The sequence below is a fragment of the Homalodisca vitripennis genome, chromosome 7 (genome assembly GCF_021130785.1).
Source record: "Homalodisca vitripennis isolate AUS2020 chromosome 7, UT_GWSS_2.1, whole genome shotgun sequence".
Taxonomy (NCBI): Eukaryota; Metazoa; Arthropoda; class Insecta; order Hemiptera; family Cicadellidae; genus Homalodisca; species Homalodisca vitripennis.
Window position 1 is genome coordinate 92,010,040 of NC_060213.1, and position 19,475 is coordinate 92,029,514.

Here is a 19,475-nt window from a genome sequence, read left to right on the forward strand (position 1 = left end):
AAAATTAGTTATAATAGAATAATAATAATAAAAATTTGCAAAGAATCTTAACATAATTAATTTAAACGATATTAAATCTATTTATCAATAAAGTTTATTTATGTTATATTCTTGAAAAGAAACTCTTGATAAACATACCGTTTTTAATAGCCAGGTTTTATTATTTGTTAATTGCTGGTTTATATATGTATACATTGTTTGAGGGACACAGAAATCTATTACATAAAATCTTTTTTTTATATCTACCTAACCGCAAAATATGTTAGAACCAACTGAACTAGAGTCGTGAAATGTTGCTTGAAACTGTAATCGAAGATGGTCTAGATTTAATTTATTGCCCTTTAACCCTCCAAGTGCTGGTTAGAACTGCCTTAAGTGCTGGGCATTTTTCAGTATGTTTGCAAGCGTTTAGAAAGTTTTTTTTTTATATACTGTTACCTTAATGTAAATACTACATATTATATATCATTATTTTCAGGAAAGATCACAGAATATGATAATAATACTTATATGACTTACCTTTACATGGTAAAATATTGCTGAATGTAAATCTTGACAAAAAAAAAAAAAGTTTTTATTTTTTCACTTTGAGCTTAGATATCATTTCACCAAAGTTATGAAAATAAAAATCCAAGATATACAAGTTGTAGGTAATTTAATAATGAACCCAAAAGTATATACATCTTATGGGTTTACATATTGACAGAATTCACTCAGAGCAAAAAACGATAAATTGTAACACGTAAAAAAATCAGTGATATTTGAAACATTGTGTACTACATTGTAACACCTTTCACATTCCTTATTGCACTAGACCTACTTAATTCACTCATTTTTACAATAAAACACAATATAAAACAGTAATAGTCAACTACAACACCAAAGGTATGATGCAAACAACGACGGAACAGCAATAAACAGAACGACCGAACCGTATGACTTGGAAATAAACATACGCTTAGAAACAGCTGTCGTATAGCGCCGGTCTTTGAGCAAAGACGTGCTCCATAGAGTATAACGAGTTCCGCATTTCTTCTAGTTTAATACTATATAAAATAGTTCGTGATATTCCGTAATATATAGCCACTAGCGTGGTTTAAAGAGATCGCGTTTCTGACATCGCGCTCCGCGAGGTCAGCACTGGAAACAGGTACGCTAACATCGCGCTACGCGATGTCAGCACCTGGAGGGTTAAAATGTGAAATGTGATAATTTCGTGCAGTACTATCCTAATTAGTGTTGATAAAATATGTCTGTGTCGCATTAGCAACTCATAATTATTTCATTCTAGAAAAAGTGTGTGTGTTATAACAAATTGTTGTGTTGTATTCAATAAGCCCTTTTACATTTTTTACGCACCGAACTAAATAAATGTAGACTCTCTTTTGTGGCACAATAATAATACACTTTCCCATAAAATATATTTTAGTAAAAATGATGCTTTAGACTGAGATAAAAACTAGTAAATGCTAAAAAGCAATCTGTAAAAGTGAGTAGTATATGTTTGTATAATTGCTCCATACAATTTGTAAAATACATTGTATTGTAGAAATTTATTTATACACACATCCTTTACAGGATTGATTACTATTTGCATTTTATTACACCAGTAAATGCAATATTCCTAGTTGTCTTGATTTACATTGAAAACCAACTGAATATTTGCATAGCTAATATAACCGGTTGGAACCTGAAATAACCTGCGATACAGTGTTCTATACGTGTAATTTAGAACTATGTAGATTGTTTTGCATTTTATAACTTCCCTCTGTTTCAAAAATGACTCTTATATCTATCTCGATTGACTCAATAATACACGTTGCAATAACTTATAAAATAATTGTAATTCTTTGATAAGTTTCAAAACATAAGGGAGTTTTAAGCTCAATTAAAAATACACAAGACTGATTTAATAATAGATAAATTAATAATTATTGTATATACAAACTTCCTCCTCCACTTTAATGTATAAGCACACTAACTATAAGTAGGAGGAAAAACATAAACTGTAATAGCAATATATATATATATATATTTGTGTAGTAATGTACAGCAGGATTATCACTTCAACCGAAATGGATTACAAGCAGGGAAGAAGGCACATTTTGACTTTAGTAGGCTTATTATTTTAACGTGTATATACATGTGTGCAAGTAGACAGTGTCCCAGCTATATCGTTGGTAAAATAACACATATCATAAAATAAAGAGTAACAAAATTTTGTTATGAAACAATTTTTTTATATTAGTAGTATATTACTTTATTAGTTATAATAATTTTACAGAAATATGTTTTGTTGTTTAGAGGCGAGTTGTATGTTTATGATTGCCAAACTTCGGCTTTCTCTTATGCATTACTAACGAAAAGGTAGTACATTTTGTGTCTACCAGCTATGCACATTTTTATCTTACTTGAAATGTAAATAATTTATTGAAATTAAAGTTAGTTATATTAATAAATTTTGATACACATAAAAATTAACTTAAAACTATGTGCTTGATGCATGCTTACTTACGTTTTAATGTTCCAAGTTATCTTATATGTACTACTTATATGTAATGTTATTACATATTTTTATATTATATAGTTAAACCTAGTTTTTCATTAACGGTTATTCATTTTAACTTCACTATGTAAGAGGGAAACTCTTTCCATCTTCCACGGAGCTTTTCACTTTTATCTGTTTTCAGATATGTTCAATAAATTATACGTAATATTTATACTATTTTCTTATACTAGTTACATAGAAGCTACGTAAATATCACGCATACATAGAGGTATGATGAGATCTATGGGATTCAGTGATTTATGTGTTCTGTTACTAGAGTTCCGTCATGTGACTGAGATTTATACTTCAAATATTAACTAAACGAGTAATAACAAACTATTAAAAAAGGAGTAATAACAAACTAGTATTATTAACCAAAGAATTAAAGTTATTGAATTTATCGATAAAAATTATAATAAATCTTCAAATAATGTTATGACAGATTTTTTAAATAAAAAAGCTTAAGAAATACCATGGTTTAGAATTTCTATTCATGTTCTTTAACTTGCTGCGTAACGTAACTTAAGCTGATATAAGTTTAAAATTATTTTTGTAAATCATTTGCTACAGTAAGAATGGATTTTAAAACAAAAATAACAAATTGATTAAAACTATACCAATATTTATGTGGCGTAGTATTTATGCATGGAAATACAAAAGTAGAACAAGCATTGTTTGTGAGGTTTACATTGGAAAACTGGATTCAATCCTGATTTGAAACAATAGCTAACAAAAGCCGATTTTGATTGGCCAACCACTATTGTACTCTGTTAATAAAGGTGATAAAGAATACTTCTAGAAAGTAATGACATTTTCACGTGAACGTATGCCAATTTGAAGTGTAGTTGAATTCACCTACCCCATGGAACACTTGTATTAACAAATAATATACTACAAATAAAAGTTCTTTACATCTGAATACAAAATACTTTACAAGGTTTAGTTTATCTGTATGTGTACGTTATCTATTCCATACAATATTAATAATTTAAGTCTAATGTCTTCAGGGGCCGGACAAAAATTTCATTTCTGTCCCTGCGTCTATCTCCCTCTGCCTATCGCTATATATAGTAAACGAACTTGCCACTGGGGTTCATTTCTACGCAATAATTATTATAAATTAAAAGAGAATAATACATATGTTAAAACAATTTGAAATATATCTGTGAACAGAAATCTTATACTACACATTTCGGATGTATTATATTCTTTAACCAACGAATTATAACTACAGTACACGAGTGTAACACGTGAACTTAAATAAATACTTTGTTATATTTAACCTAGCTATACAATAATTTGCCTTTACAAAATCATTGGCATGGATTTTTATTACTAATCAAGAACCGGATGAGAGTCATAGTGATAGATTTTAATACGGAATTTATTAATAAAGTATTGTATACATACTTTTCGTGTAAAACAATAACATACAGCATTTAAAAAATATACCTGTTTGATCTATAGATTTAAAAATGTACACTTAAATAACATAAATTTTATTTGGTTTTAGAATTTATTTTCGAATATATTATTCCACAATAATGTTAACTGTTTTACATTGGAAATTACTTATTGATGTTAATTACAATAAAAAAGTTTATTGTAACCCTTCATTGGTTAATAAATTCTAATTACAAACTATAACGAGATAAAATCCGAACGACAGACATAACAATAATTGGTCTACTCTAGTGATCAATCCAAACCATTAGTACCGTTGTCTGGGCTGGTAACTTGTCGTCCTGTCAATCTCAAACATGGTTCCTGACATTTCATCAATCTACAACTCTTAACGTTGGATTGTTGTAATAAACACAATTCTCATTCACCATTGAGATTTTTTAAACAAGGAAAGTGTTTTTTGTTATACAATTAGCTGGTTTCTTATAATTTTAGTTTAACACATATGTTACAATACAAATTCCGATTATAATTCATAACAAACACATTATGTAGTAATATGGCGCCGAATCTCTTGTGTTGACGTGCAATTTTTATTATTATACAAGGTAAACTTGTATTTTTACTATTTTTAAATTCCACAGACCTTTGTAAGAATAAATTAGTTCATAAAGATTTCATACTTTGTCAGTCTGTTAATGAGAATTTGCAATTCATCTCAACTCACTGAATGTCACAGACAGCTTTATCTTACTACGTTGTGAATATCCAACCTTGCTGTAAGTTCTTGGGACATCACCTTATAAAATAGCTGAGGTTAAATGGATTATAGTTCACCATATAGTACAAGCGAAACTTAAAAATATTATTTCAGCTTGCTTTGTAAGTTATTTTGAATTTTCTACTGATTCAAAGTAAAAGTTCCAACTCATTACATAGTTCTACCTACTAGCTAGCTAAGACGAAAAATAATTTATAACTACCCCAATCACCAATTTAAACGGACTCTACTATATTACATCATAACTGCTTAAAACTTAGCTACTACGATATATTTAATGTTTTCAGGTTTTAATAAATAGCATCATCACCTTGAACGTAAAATCGAATGATTCTGAAGTGGACCGGGAGACTGGAGTATCTTCCAAAGACCATTAAATTACTCGTATGTGTGTGTGTGTGTGTGTGTTTATGTGTGGCATATAATGTGTTTAATACGTAATATCGTGCAAAGTTGTGCGTAATTACTAGTTACCTTTAAAAAAACTAACTATAAGTTTCACCATGTGTTGCCTCCAAAAGGCATTTAATACATTTTCCAATTATATATAGGTACCTAAGTTTCTCTAAGGTATTACAGCTTCTAAGTACCAAAATCAGAAGTTATAGCTGATTCAGTTGTATTAATTTTTGTAATTAATTTGTTTCATAAGCTAATCAAGACAGACAGTAAAAAGCATATTTCGTATTATCCATTTTTGTACTAATCTGTATTATTCCGACCCTATCAGTATCCACCGGGGTTGCTGCACCCTACACAAGAACCCCGTACTGTAGTACTGACTGTTCCATGGCGAGATAAACAGTTCTAAGCCATACTTTTCCAGTATATATCATTGATAATTATTGTAAAATCAGTCATCTTAGGTATTAATTAAGATATAGTATTAAGTGATGCAATTTCAGTCAACACTCCGGTAATACACCCGAGTGGTTCAAAATATTATTTCATGACAACAGTTCAAAGCTACAATTGGACACTCCACCTTCCTGACAAATGAGCCAGATTCCTTTAAACTTATGTAATAAACTCTCTTTTAACGTCAAAAAGCTTGAGCTTAGGGAAATATCATGGAAAATGTATTCAAAATCTTGTTTAGTTTTTAACCATGTAGATTTAAAATTAAAATGTTATCCTCTTTTTAGTTAATTTTTAGTTAAATAAAATTTAGACCAAATTATAAAATTTTATGCAAGCAAAATGTTACAACTGCCAAGAGAAGACTTATGTGTTCGTTATTACCGTTATACTACTGATAAATAAATATTGTATTAAAATAAGTTAATCTATTTATCTAAGTTATATTGATCAAACGAAAACATTTATTTTCATCGTAACTTCTGCAATGTTATATGTATACGTGTCAAGTACAAACACATATGTATAAGGAAATTGTAATCCTGTAATCATGCTACAAATTCAATAAATCTGTTTTACTTCAAAAACTTTAAACATAATTTTTATTCACTCAATATTCATTTAATATACAATAAAATTGCTTTCCAGTATCAAATATTTCTCTTTGAATAGAATCAGAGTGAATAGAATAAAATTGCTACTATTTTCGCTGCTTAATTTCTAATCTAGCTTTTCCATTCAAACACAATCTAGATGTCTCAGTATACCTATTCATTATTTATGGAGGTTTAATAATAAATTTTGGATTATAGGTAATTTAGTAGTTAAACATCAATAAATTTATAGAACAAACAAGTTATCTAATTTAGTGTCCGTAACTTAACAAAATTGTATTTTGATACTGTGTTCCAGTCAACATACCTGTACATATAGTATTTGTCCGTTTTGTTAAGCATTTCTTTGAAAACGTACACCATCGTTCGGTACTATCGGTAGTGTATAATAATTACAAAAAATTTATACTTATCTAGTCATATTGCAGAAATTTAAAACTTATAACTGTCTTTGTAAAACATATACTTAAATTTGTCACCTGACTTTATTTTACATTATTTATTATGCATCGTCTTTCTTAACATAATGTTTACTGGAGATTTACATCTTGGTAAAAAATCATTTTATCTATGTATACACTCCATTAATATGGACTGAATTTTCTAATGATTTCTATACTAAACTAATTTATTATCTCTAGGAATGTTATACTACTCTTAAAACTGCCTATTTGTTATTGCTACACCTTAAAACAGTTGTATATGAGATCAAAACGAAACTTTAAATTACAATTTTGTTCTTGTGAAACAGTATTTTAAATTTAATTTCAATATAGAAACTTCATGCATTTATAATATAAAAAAATAACTGCACGTAAGTTTTTTTTTGGGACAATAATATAAATTCATGTTATCTATAAACATTGGTAAAGGCCAACAGGTAATTAAAGCAAAAACAAATTTATTTATTCAATAATCTTTAATACAATGGTGTACTATTTCATATAACAGTAATTTATATACGTCTACTCCGTTTTATGTTACAAAATATTATAATTAGAAAATATTAATATTTTTAATAAATCACTTTTTATAGTCGTGACATTTCCTACGTGTATTACATCAAAAGGTCGAATTTATTGAATCACCAGTGGAGGGGGGATGAGAGCATCATCCCGAGGGGTTGAAGTGGTAGGGATATTCGATGAATCTTTCACCGAAGAAGATGGAAGTGTTGTAGCAGTAGTATCGGAAGAACTTCTGCCGTTGATAGTATACCCATACGTTTTAGATGGTTCCTCCTCTGGACATCGAATGAATTAAATTGTTTGTATTTCATTAATTTAGTAACATTTTAATCGTAAAGGAAAGTAATAAAAGTACTATTTGTAATTAAGTACGTAGTTTAGTATAGTGATCACAGTGTTTTTCACACGTTCACCCTAGATCAAACACTTAAATAATTTAAACAAATAAAAACGAAATATTCAAAAAAGTAATACTTGGGTCATAAACTTGGTGATTTTTTATTTAACATTATTAATACTTGTAATCTTTTCAACAATAAATTGGAATATGGATTCACGATACGTACCCAACCTAACCTTGTGTGTATTTAATTCCTACACAAGTAACCCCGTATCTCATGATGGCAATAGTCCCCTTTTGGATTTAGCTGAATTTTGCTACCCTCAATATGACTCGAGAGGTTTATACTTTAATCTTTACATGAAACGTTTAACTAGAATGAGTTTAGTGGTTTCGCATGTCCAATTGTCTATATTTAAGTGATTTTTCTTTCCTGCACTTTACCTGTCTGTCTGCCCTATGCAATTTCGAGCTATATCATTCGAATTTATAACTTCCTTTAAGCGTGTCACGTAGCGCTCGTTGTGGAGTACTCTTACCTTAGTAATATAATTGTTTGTATTTCTTTTGGAAATTTTACATTACGAAAATTACAAGTAAAGGGCACATATTGCTTAGTGATAGTATTTATTGCTAAAGCATTTACATATATTTTGGGCACTGTAACTACCTTGAACTCTTACTTTAAAACTTTGAACTAAGGAAAGCTCTTCTCCTTTCATTAATAATACATATAATAATATAAACTCTTAGTATGGCCCGTATGCTAATATTATTCTTACTATTACCAAAACTATATTCTCCTAATTTCTTTTTGCTACGTTTCCATTACAGTTATGAGAATTAAGTATTAATTTAAGTACTCAAAAAACCTATATTTAGTATCAAACTTAAAAAATACGCTAGCTGAAGCAGTTATTTTAAAACTATAAATTTATTATGTTAATTAACTTTGATCTCCATTTTAATATACTCTATTACCTGATAATATATACCAAAATAGGTATTCTAAAAAAATAAATTTTTGATTTATTAATATTTAAACTGTATTAATAAACATAATTTTATACTTATTAATTTAATTATTATGATAGTTGACTGACTACTACGTATGGCAGTATGTAGAGATAAAATTCTATGAGTATATTAATATTACTAGATCAATTTCAATTTCAAAGCATTGTAAAAAGCAGGCCGAACCATGTATACGATCCATTTTTGGGTCAAGATAGGTATATTTTGATGCAAATATGTATGAGTTGCTCAAATTATCAGTATGTACTATAGTGCGGATCAGAAAAGAATTAAAAACATAAAATGTATTTTGCAGATAATGCTTCATACTGAATGGTATATTTAATTCGTATCAACACAAGAACCAGTATAATGCTTAGCAACATACTGTAAAACATGTCAATCTCGTTGAACGTAGCTGTGTGGGAAGGCTACTTGACAACAGAATTAAATCAAAAATTTTGGAAGCTTATCACGCTCCTTTTACTAAGTAAGTGGAAGTCATCAAGACGATCAAACGTTATTCATATTTAGCTAACTTTAAAATTTGGAAGATATTCTAGATAATAATAATAATGGAAATAATAAAACGCTTTTACTGTTAAAGCATACATACCAGATTGATTTTTTCATAATAATAAAAGAATGCCTAATGTCCAATTACACTTAATAACAACAGTTACAAATACTATGCAGTAAAATAACATTAAAATTTTAAAGGTAGAATTAATAATAACACATCAAACTAATCAAAGCCCATTACTACAAAAATGTTTGTAAAAATCTTATTTAATATAAAACTTAAGTATTATTTTCATTCTTCATATATCAATTTATACTCCCACTAAATAAAAACGTTTTAAATGTTTTTTTTACTTTCGAAAAGTATAGTATAACACAATTTTGGTAAGGCCAATATATAGATTGCCCCGAAGTAATAGAATCTTCTTTTTCCGTCTTCGAGCCTAACTTTAGAGAAGTGAGAACTTCTCAACCCAATTTTAGATTTCATAACACTCCAAAGATTTGTATTGTTCTAAGCTTTCAAGGTACTGAGCATTTTTAACCATGACTGCTGAGCCGCCTCATGCGTTCTAAATATAAAGCTGGTGAGTACTTACAATAAAATATTTCTTAATAATAAAGTAATTAATTAAAACGTTAATATGACTTTAAATATTAAAAGTAACTAATTATTTGTAACATTTACTTCATCGTTAAAACCACTTAAACTTACCGACTACGTTGAGCTTGAAGTCTTGCGTAATCCAAGGTTCCGCATTGACTTGGCACAGATAAATGCCTGAATCTCTCAACTTTGTGAAGCCGATCTTGAGCGTCCAATCGTCTGTGTCGTCATCATGAATAGAACGGAACCTCCAGTCACTCGTGTAGGTCACATTATCGAGCGTCAGGAGATGCACGTCTCGTACACGAACCCAGGCAACCTAATGAGTAATAAAATTACATAGACTTTGTTGTTTTGTATTATCTTTAAAAGTTCTAGTATGAGCAATTCTTACGAGTCACAACTCCGTTTATATCCGTAAAGCTCACATCAATGTACACTTAAAAAATTATTAATCCTAAATAGAGAACAAAATGGGTGTTTTTTCGTATATGACGAGTAATAATTGATAAATAATGGACTGAACTAAAATCAAATAGTTTTATTAGCAAACTAAACTACATAGCTTTACGAGAACAAAGTGTTTGTCTATAATCTTTTTACTTTGCACAAAAAAGTTATATTGTTGGTATATATATATATAATTGTTGGTATATATATATTACTAACGCAAAAAGGACAAGATTTACTTATTTTAAATAGAAACGTATTGCTGTATTTTTCTATCAAAAAAGGTGACAAATACATTTAGTCATGAGACATTTTTATTTTTCCTTTGTTAACTTAAAGCGTGTACGGTATATAAAACTGTATTAACTTCATATGTACTCTAAATATTTTGGCACCTGTTACGAGGTGAATTTTAGACGAATGCATGCAAATTACTTCTATTAAAACAATTTCTAAAATGGATAGTAGGATTTGGGAACGCAAAAGTCTTACACGTAGAAATGATGAGATTTTCCTGGTATCAGAATCTTTTTAGCTTATCACAATTATTTCTTAAATGTTGTATTAATAAAATGAAATTTCATGTTGTTAGGAGAATTTAATATTTTTTATTATAACGTATTCATTATTATTATTTATATTCTTCCTATGTACTCTTTTGTGTTTTATGATATTATTTTATAAAAGAAACAACATAATTACCTATATTAAAGAGTCACTATTCCGTTATTTAATAATGACCACTTTATCTATAACAGTCGTGTTTATTAGTAAGTAAGGGATACAAATACTTTTATATTCGATTTCAAAAATAAAGGCTATTATTGGCCACAGAAAACAATGAATAAATAATTAAACCAAATGAAAGATAGATGAAAAGTAGTTGGCAGGTGATGGAATCATGATTAAATAGTGATTCAAGTGATGTCTATAGGTAACAAGTAGAGCTAAGACGATATAGGTCGCTCGATAAGAGCTCAGGATCTTCTGAGGAACTACAGGTGCAGATGAAATTTGTCAATCTTCCTCTGTTCTATTTTATCCCTTACAGCTACTTTATTTATATGTTCATAAATAGTTAATTGTAGTTAAATATATATAGTTATAAATTGTTATAAACCGTAGATAATACTGATATTGCATTTACTAGTCATGATTAAACTACACATATATGCACAAATATGTACGCTTATGTAACACCTTATAATACATTAATTCTCACTTCATAATTATTTAACATAGGAAAATGTGAAAATAATACATTTTTAAATGCAAAGTACATCCATAGTAGTATATACTATTTATTCAGAAATTGTATTGTCATACTTACTAGATGTTCTAGTTTTCATATTAATGTCACAGGAATTTTTTCACTTATGAAATTACATATTTAAAAACGAACACAGATATAATGATACCCATAATTTGAACCGGTACAGTAAGAAGGATATATTTGAGCACTTCCGTCAGACCTCTGAGAATGAAGCAAACCTGTAAATTACCTCTATCATTGGCCAGGTTTTTACATCTATATTCTACTCAATACATACATTTCACTTGGTTCATAAATCTGCATTTTTCACAGAACTTCTTACGCAGCAATTGTCTTATGCAATTATTTTATAAACACTGTTCCAACATAGTTGTTCTATAGCCGACTCAGTATTTGATTAAACAGCACCTCCAAGTTACAGGAACAGCTAATATAATTTTTTGGTTTTAATTTATACCAACTGATATATCGAATAACTTCTCATTTTTCAGGGTTAATATAGGGTGAGAATATAAACATCTCTGTCTAAATCAAATAGGATCGCAAATGTTTCGTTTCCGAGAAGATTTAGAATTCGTAAAAAGAATAGTAGTGTTTGTTCCCTTTGAGATTCGGTAAAAATACGCAAATATACTTAAATAAAACTTCATTTCCTTTGTCTTTAAAATAAAAGAACCAGATAATTTCAAAAAGAATGTAAACAAATATTATTACACCAAATTTATAAATTCCCCCCGTTACGTTGATGCAAAGCTGAGCTCTTTGAACATCGAATGCATTAAATTTTAAAAGAATCTGAAATATTTTAATTTTGGAAAAAAATTTATGTAATTTTTAAAATTAGTATGGTAAGTAAACTATAGTATTTTTTTGTAAATTGGTTCTTTTATAATTTTAATTATAATGATATATTGCGTTTTTCTAGCCGAGCCTCAAAGGGTAAAGTAAGTGTTGCCTACAGGTAGGTGTTTCACAAATTCTAATTTTTTCGGAAATAAAACATTTGCGGTCCTATCCGTATTTAGACAAAAAATGTTTCTTTTTACATCATCTCTTTATAATTGTTGTAACTCTGAAAATTTGCAATTATATTGAAATAATCCTGGTATATAAAAAAACATTTTGTATTAGAAATCATTCTTCCTACAGATTTAGCAAGAGATATAGAGATCTACTTCCAATTGCAATTTCTATATTTAAAATTATAAAATAAAAATCTAATGCTTAAAGAAATTGTAATATGTGATTCATATGTAAACTTTATAAAAATATACCAATTAGCACGTTATTTAGATTCAATAATGAAATGCATTGTTCGACGTAAAATATTTAGTTACGCCCATATATTATAGTGTAACCTTGACCCTGCAGTCACGACTATGTTTTAAGATGAATAAAATAAAAATCGCTTATAAACTTACACTAGAAAACGGAAAATCTTACCGTTTTATTGCCCAAGTTCTTTACACGGCAGTGCAGGTAGGCACTCTGCCCCTCGGTGATGGTCACATTCCTTTGATAGAAATTTTCAAAGTAAGGCTGTGATATTAGATGATCGCCATGTTCATTCGTGTTTATTGTTGCGTCTGTAACTTCTACTTTATTATTTACGTGCAGCCACTTGTGTTTTCAGCAATTTTAGCCTGATTAAGAGACAAATTAGAGCTATTTTATATGTTTAGTATATTTGAGCATAACATAAATAACACAGAACACTACTTCAGAATACAAAAGTTTGTAAATTGAACAGGCAATAATTCCAATGCTTATAAACATAATTTATCTCAAAGACAAATTTCTGTTATTACTGTATATACTGCATAACGGACAATATTTATGAAATGAAAAAAAAAATGGTTCAAGAGAATTCTTGTGACGGTTGTACAGGGTTGCGCAAAAAGAACGCATGGATTTGAGTAACGTAGTACCAGTGGAGTCGTGAGGAGCGGTCAGTGACCACCGAGCGACGCCATTTTGTTGGTTGGAGCGTCCAGTTTTAGTAGCAATGGAGCAGTGGAACGTGCAGCATCGCGTCTTCACTGTTGATCACTATTTCAGATCAAATGAACCTGTCATCTCTGTTCAATGACAATTTCGTTTACAGTTTAATGTCGCGTGTAATGGTTCGGTACCCGATCGCAACCCGATACATCCTTGGGTTAACTCGTTTCGTACAACAGGGTCAGTGTTGAAGAGTAAATCGACTGGTCACCCTCGTACGGCGTGAACTCCGCAAAATGCTGAACGTGTCAGAGCCTCAGTTATTGAAAGTCCTCACCTATAGACGGCGTGCTCCGACCTTGGGGATGTCACGTCGATCACTACAGCGCATCCTGATATGTGAGTTACAATTCCACCCTTACAAGATAATGATTGTTCAGAAGCTCTATTAACGTGACTTCCACGAACGAAGAGTTTTTTGCGAGTAAATGATTGATGTCGTTGGATATGACAATAATCTTTTAATGCTGAGTGATGAAGCTCATTTCCCCTTAATGGCTCAGTAGAATTGCCGCTACTGGGCAGCTCAAAACCCATAGGAAATTCATAAAAAACCACTGAATTGTCCTAAAGGTACAGTATGGTGTGGGGTCTCTAAAATTGACAACGTTGGACTATATTGTTTTTGAAGAGCGTGACCAAACTGTCACTGTTAATAATTCTGAACGTTACGTGACAACGCCACGCATATTTTTGCAGCCAAATCTTGAAGCTTTGGTGGTCGATAAGGAACAAACATGATTTCAACACGATGGAGAAACAGCCCACACGAGTAATCAATCTATGGCTGTCGTTCGAGGAATGTTTCCTGGTCACGTGGTTTCACGTTTCGGCGATCTCTATTGGCCAGGGACACACCTGAAATTCAAAGTTTACCGTCGTAAACCTCGGTCACTCGAAGAATTGAAGGTTGCAATAAGTGAAGAAATTGCCGCTGTATCACAGGACACGTTGGACTAAGTTAGGGAAAACTTTGAAGAGAGAATTCTATTGTGGATTCATGGAGGAGGACGCCATCTTTCCGATGTTATTTTTAAAAAATAGTTTTTTTATAATTGTTAACACCCGAATCTTAAGTTAATTTATGATTTTTTTGATGTAATTAAAATTTTAGTATATATTTAAAATTAACCATCTTATAGCCTTTTAAAATCCAAGCGTTCTTTTTGCGCCACCCTGTATATGCGTAATAAGCTAATATTTGTAATTTTAATGTTATGAGTGTTAAAATCAACTTGGATAATCGAAAGGTCCCTGCAATATGTATAATATGTAATATTTTATTTATCTTGCAGGGTGTCTCCATTAAACAGTATTTTTCAAATTATAATATATTTTAAACTAGAACGCTGCACCAGGAAATGCAATTTTATGAAATTGAATAATGCATTGCACCGTATGCAGTACAACAAATATACAGTTATTGCTAAATAAAATGGTTGCATAAAATACCAATTCAAAAATATTTCGTGACATGTTTATATGTCGTATTCAATACCAAACATTTCGGTTACCTGTGTTCTTTATATAATTCTATTTGCGACTTTTAGTGGCCTTCTGTTTTACAATAAAAAATAAATAAATCAAAATCTTGACTCTTACTTTGTTTTTCAAGTATATTTTATAGGATACATTACAATATTCCCCATTATAACACACCTGTTAATGTCATATTATGTTCGATATGTAAAAAATTTGTTAAATATTTAACAAATTTAATTACACCATTACTATTAATAATGACGCGTAATATTCAACGATAAAAAAGGCTATGGTATTTAATAGAAACATAGTACTCTTTTAAATTATGTACTTTAAAAGAAGTAAATTATACGCCCTAATGAAGGAAAAATAAATTTTCTCAATGAAATTTACAGGTTATAATAACATCTTACAACTAAGGTTTATTGTGAGATGTTTTGGTAACCATTACTTACACTGTAAAGCGTGTTTTAACATTTAAAACTAAGATTGGGTCCCGTATTTTCGTAAAGGCTAGACTGAGTGCTCATTTGAATTTGTTGATATTATGCAATTACTCTCCAGGCGAGGACCCACTTCACTCACTTTGAAGCATATACTTTCCAGTAGGCCTCGTTACAGCCATTAAAACATAACGTATTATCCTAAAGAAAACCGCTCACACAAAATGTTTCAGTTTAAAAAATATAATCTTTAAATAAAATTTAAATTAACATATTGCCTTGAAAGTCTTTCTTCAGACATCAAACGATATTTATGTTATTAGATATGTAGTCTCGAAAAGTTTTTGATAAAAGTGTTTTATTGTTTGTTGCTGTTATTTAGCTAGTTTTTAATGGTAAGGTCACTAATCGTCTATAAAAAGTTACAACTTTTACGGAAACGTAAATTTTATTCCGTTAGCTGCAATTTTGTCTACAGTCTCGTAACTACTCAAACTGTAATACGGTCACCATCTTTTATGCTCCTTTACATAAAATTATGTTTGTTTTTTAATGATATATAGCTCAGTATGACTATCTTTCGCTGGTGTTAATTTTCATTAAATAATTTGGATTTAATAGTTTTTAATTTGTTTGCAGAGGTGAAAATTGAATTTGTTAAGTAAATCAAGTGCATAGCAGTGTTTATACAATAAAGGTGTGAGTGAGCTAGGGAGAGATATAGTAATTATAGACTTAAAGATATGTAAAAGCGCTTTAAGAATATGCAACATTTTAAATTTATTTATTTACTACACATTACTTAAGAACTTACTTGTAACATATTTCATACCGGTATTTCTTTTACTTTATAATCAGTAATAAAAAATTTAATTTTATTGCGTAAACAGATCATTAAATAACATTTATGAAAACACTGGAAAAGCCCAATAATGAAACAAAAATCAGCATCGGTTATATTATAAAAGTGGCAAAAATAAAGTAAGAAAATACAAATATCTGGCACATAATCATTATAATTTTGCCACGTTCCTTTAATAAGATGATATCAGTTTCAAGTTTAAGTTAAATAAAGTATTTTGTACATGATGTTGGTATCATAAAAAATTTATACCACACAATTTCCGGTTTAATTTTTCAAATTTAAAACAAAAGTCTGAAATGGGTTGAAACGCTTATAAGTTCTTTATTTTTGTCTCCCCGATGCCATATAAATAAAAAAAATACAAGAATTGCCATATTTTACTTAACAGACTACCGGCAACAGAAATTAAGACGAAATATAAATGATAGTACCGAAATAAGCTTTTTGAGTATATTAGATTTTCACAACAATATTTGTTTATACTTACTTGTTAGGGATCAAGTTAAACGTTTCTATGACACCGGAGATACTTTAAGCCGGAAGTGTAGTATAAATTAAATTATACACTTATTGAATATGCGTTTTCAGAAATATGTAAGTATATAATTTCTTTGGCAAGGCAACGGTGCAAACGCTCATAGGGACCAAAACTGTTATTATACATGAGAACAATTACTATAATAGGAAGTAGTAACTGTTTAAAATAGAATAATTAGACCAACGTCTTCATACATCAGCACTTACTATAATAGATTACAATAACCTGTAATAGTTATTTTACTAACAACTGCCTTTATATGAAGTACAAGTAAAATACTACAAAGGGGCTGGAAAATACATTCAAACCGGAGTATATTATTTGAAATGTAATTATAAACTTATAAATGCTGGAAAACTGTTAAAACCTATGTATTAATTCAAGGATATAATAGTATTTATAATTAGCACTACGCATTTAAGAATATGTATTCTTTAAACTGCATATTGTCTCAAATTTAACGTTTTACGAATTCCAGTTATGAAAATGAACCAAGTGTGAAATCATTTATACGTCTTTGTTGGTTGAATGATGCTTAGCTCTTTCCAACTGGAATACCCAGAGAACAAGAGTGCCTTTTTATTAGCTTCATTATAGTTAAATAAAAGGTATTTTGTTTAGGATATAAATCACACAACAATCGCAAAATATGTTGGAAAGTTAACTATACGATCTGTTTGCATCACACAATATGTTATGTGCTGTGCTGTTAGGGAATAAAATAATAATAATTCCGTATTTGATTCCGTAGAAACTGATCTGTTATGATAAGTATAATGGAAACAGGATTTTGTAATCGTGATTTGTGCACTGAATTATTTACCGCGGGTTTTAATCTGGCTTTTTAATGTGCTTTTAATCAATAAAACAGAAAAAATCTATTTAGCGGTGTGCTTTAGGATTATTGATTATAGTACAAAATGGTTACATTTAAGACTAATATTGAAAGATTTTTAGTAATAATAGTGTGTAAACTTCATGAGCTACGTATTTGCTCATAAATACTAATGACTTCCATCACATTTGCCAAATGCGATTCATATATATTTTAACATAATATATTTAGGATATGTCAAATATTTATTCTAAAGTTATATATTAACTTTTTTAGGTTTCTTTCAATTTATGACAATTGTAAACAGTTGATATTTTTTTCCTATGCACAATATATTATACATAATTTGTTTTATTAGAGGCCGCTTAAGGGAATAATTATTATACACAATTTTCATTAGATTACGCAACAATCAAATAATGAGAGTTATTACGATATTATTCATATTTTCCTTGTAGTTTTTTTTAAGCTTTAGTGAAACCTATCGCTTGAGTGGGTGGGCTAATTTTATTTCGTCTCACGGTCCAAACGATATCTTAAAAACGAACTGACCTGTAACCTTCACAATCTGTAAAAGTTCTTTTTTACATTGTTAACACTACTGTTAATGATAGAGTGTGTTACGCTGGGCTGATATGTATTAATTATCTAATTGTAATGTGATTAGGTATTCATCTACAGGCTTATCCATTAACATTTATTTTTGCATAGAACAATGTTACCAAAATTTAGTCGAATGTCACTTTTAATATCAGTTTCCTTGATAATTGAAACAACCTTTACTACTTTAATTGTTTTAAACCAAATTGTGTTGTGAAACTAATAAACACCATTTAGGTTGAATTAATACATCTAGAAAAACGGAATAGCTGAATATATATGCTGAGCATTGGCGAAGCTTTTACTCAGATTACTAGATCTATTTTATTTTTGAATGATTGCAAGGTATCTTGTAAATTATTTGATTTGTAAATTGTGTCTTGAATCCGTTATCATTATTTTGAAAAATTTGTTCAATAAGTATAAGAGTAAATAAAGTTGAAATCTGTAAAGGTAAGTCGTTACCTGCTTAGGTAATAATAAGTGTGTATGGTTGAGACTAATTAATTAATTACATGAATATAAATAGCATAATTTTGATAGAAAAAAATCCATTATCTAACACATTATAAAATGTACATTATAAAATATAACTAATGTTATATTAAATGATTATAAAGCTAACTTCTAACCCGTACCTACTAGCTAGAGTACACGTTTCGTAATATGTGTTTTAAAGAACCTACCTTCATCTATTATAGATCTTCCGTTAGTAACCGAAAAAGAAGAAAATAATATGAGCACTAAAGTTACAAAAAACTGACAACTATCCAAAACAGCCATGTTGACCAAGTACTGCTGTGTTACAGAATGACTTGAGAGAGCTATATTTTAGGAAAGTTATCAACACCTCTGACCCTAGATTTATCAATATGAATATATCAGCAGTTATTGTCGTAATTCATAGTATCATTTGTTTGTATAAACAAATTAATTCTAAGTAAATTCATGTTCAGTCATGTAGTTTATTTTTTGTAACGAGTTAGTATCTAGCATTATCAGATGTAATAGTTAACGTAATGAACGTTGCATTATATCGGATTAAACAATATTTTCCCATAAACTGCATCGTTTATCGACTAGAAGACAGTGGTTTAAAGAACAGATTAAAGATCCTACAGTGATAATCCTGAAAACATAATAAATGAAATGTTTTACTTCTTTATTTTAAAGTCGATTAAACTATAAGAAATTACATAAAACTATCTGGAATTAAAAAACTACATAACTTATTTCTAAATAGTTACACTTGGTTACCATATACTTATTTCCAAAAGGAAATCAAAAATTAATTTCCTAGGAAGTGATAGTTATATCAACATTTCATCCTCG

General features: G+C 29.4%; 1 protein-coding gene across 2 annotated transcripts; it reads right to left on the reverse strand.

Moving 5' to 3' along the window:
• Positions 1–7,089: 7,089 nt before the first annotated feature.
• Positions 7,090–18,962, reverse strand: LOC124366052 (zwei Ig domain protein zig-8-like). 2 transcript variants are annotated; one of them, XM_046822260.1, is made up of 4 exons: positions 18,830–18,962; positions 12,823–12,965; positions 9,765–9,975; positions 7,090–7,448 (listed from the first exon to the last, which is right to left on the reverse strand). In XM_046822260.1, exons 1-4 carry the CDS (start codon positions 18,924–18,926, stop codon positions 7,282–7,284), a joined length of 618 nt encoding a protein of 205 aa, XP_046678216.1. In that variant the 5' UTR covers positions 18,927–18,962; the 3' UTR covers positions 7,090–7,281. The 2 variants fall into 2 exon arrangements, with proteins under 2 accessions (XP_046678216.1, XP_046678215.1); XM_046822259.1 differs by having other exon boundaries at positions 12,823–12,974; positions 18,830–18,945.
• Between the last annotated feature and the right edge of the window lie 513 nt (positions 18,963–19,475).

What these genes read in the sequence shown, in the direction of transcription:
- LOC124366052 (XM_046822259.1), bottom strand. Translation starts at nt 18,926, where the DNA reads ATGGCTGTTTTGGATAGTTGTCAGTTTTTTGTAACTTTAGTGCTCATA. An exon ending in AAGATCTATAATAGATGAAG is followed by an intron (nt 12,975 to 18,829) that starts GTAGGTTCTTTA and finishes ATAATAAAGTAG; the next exon opens with AAGTTACAGACGCAACAATA. An exon ending in CTTCAAGCTCAACGTAGTCG is followed by an intron (nt 7,449 to 9,764) that starts GTAAGTTTAAGT and finishes TTCGATGTCCAG; the next exon opens with AGGAGGAACCATCTAAAACG.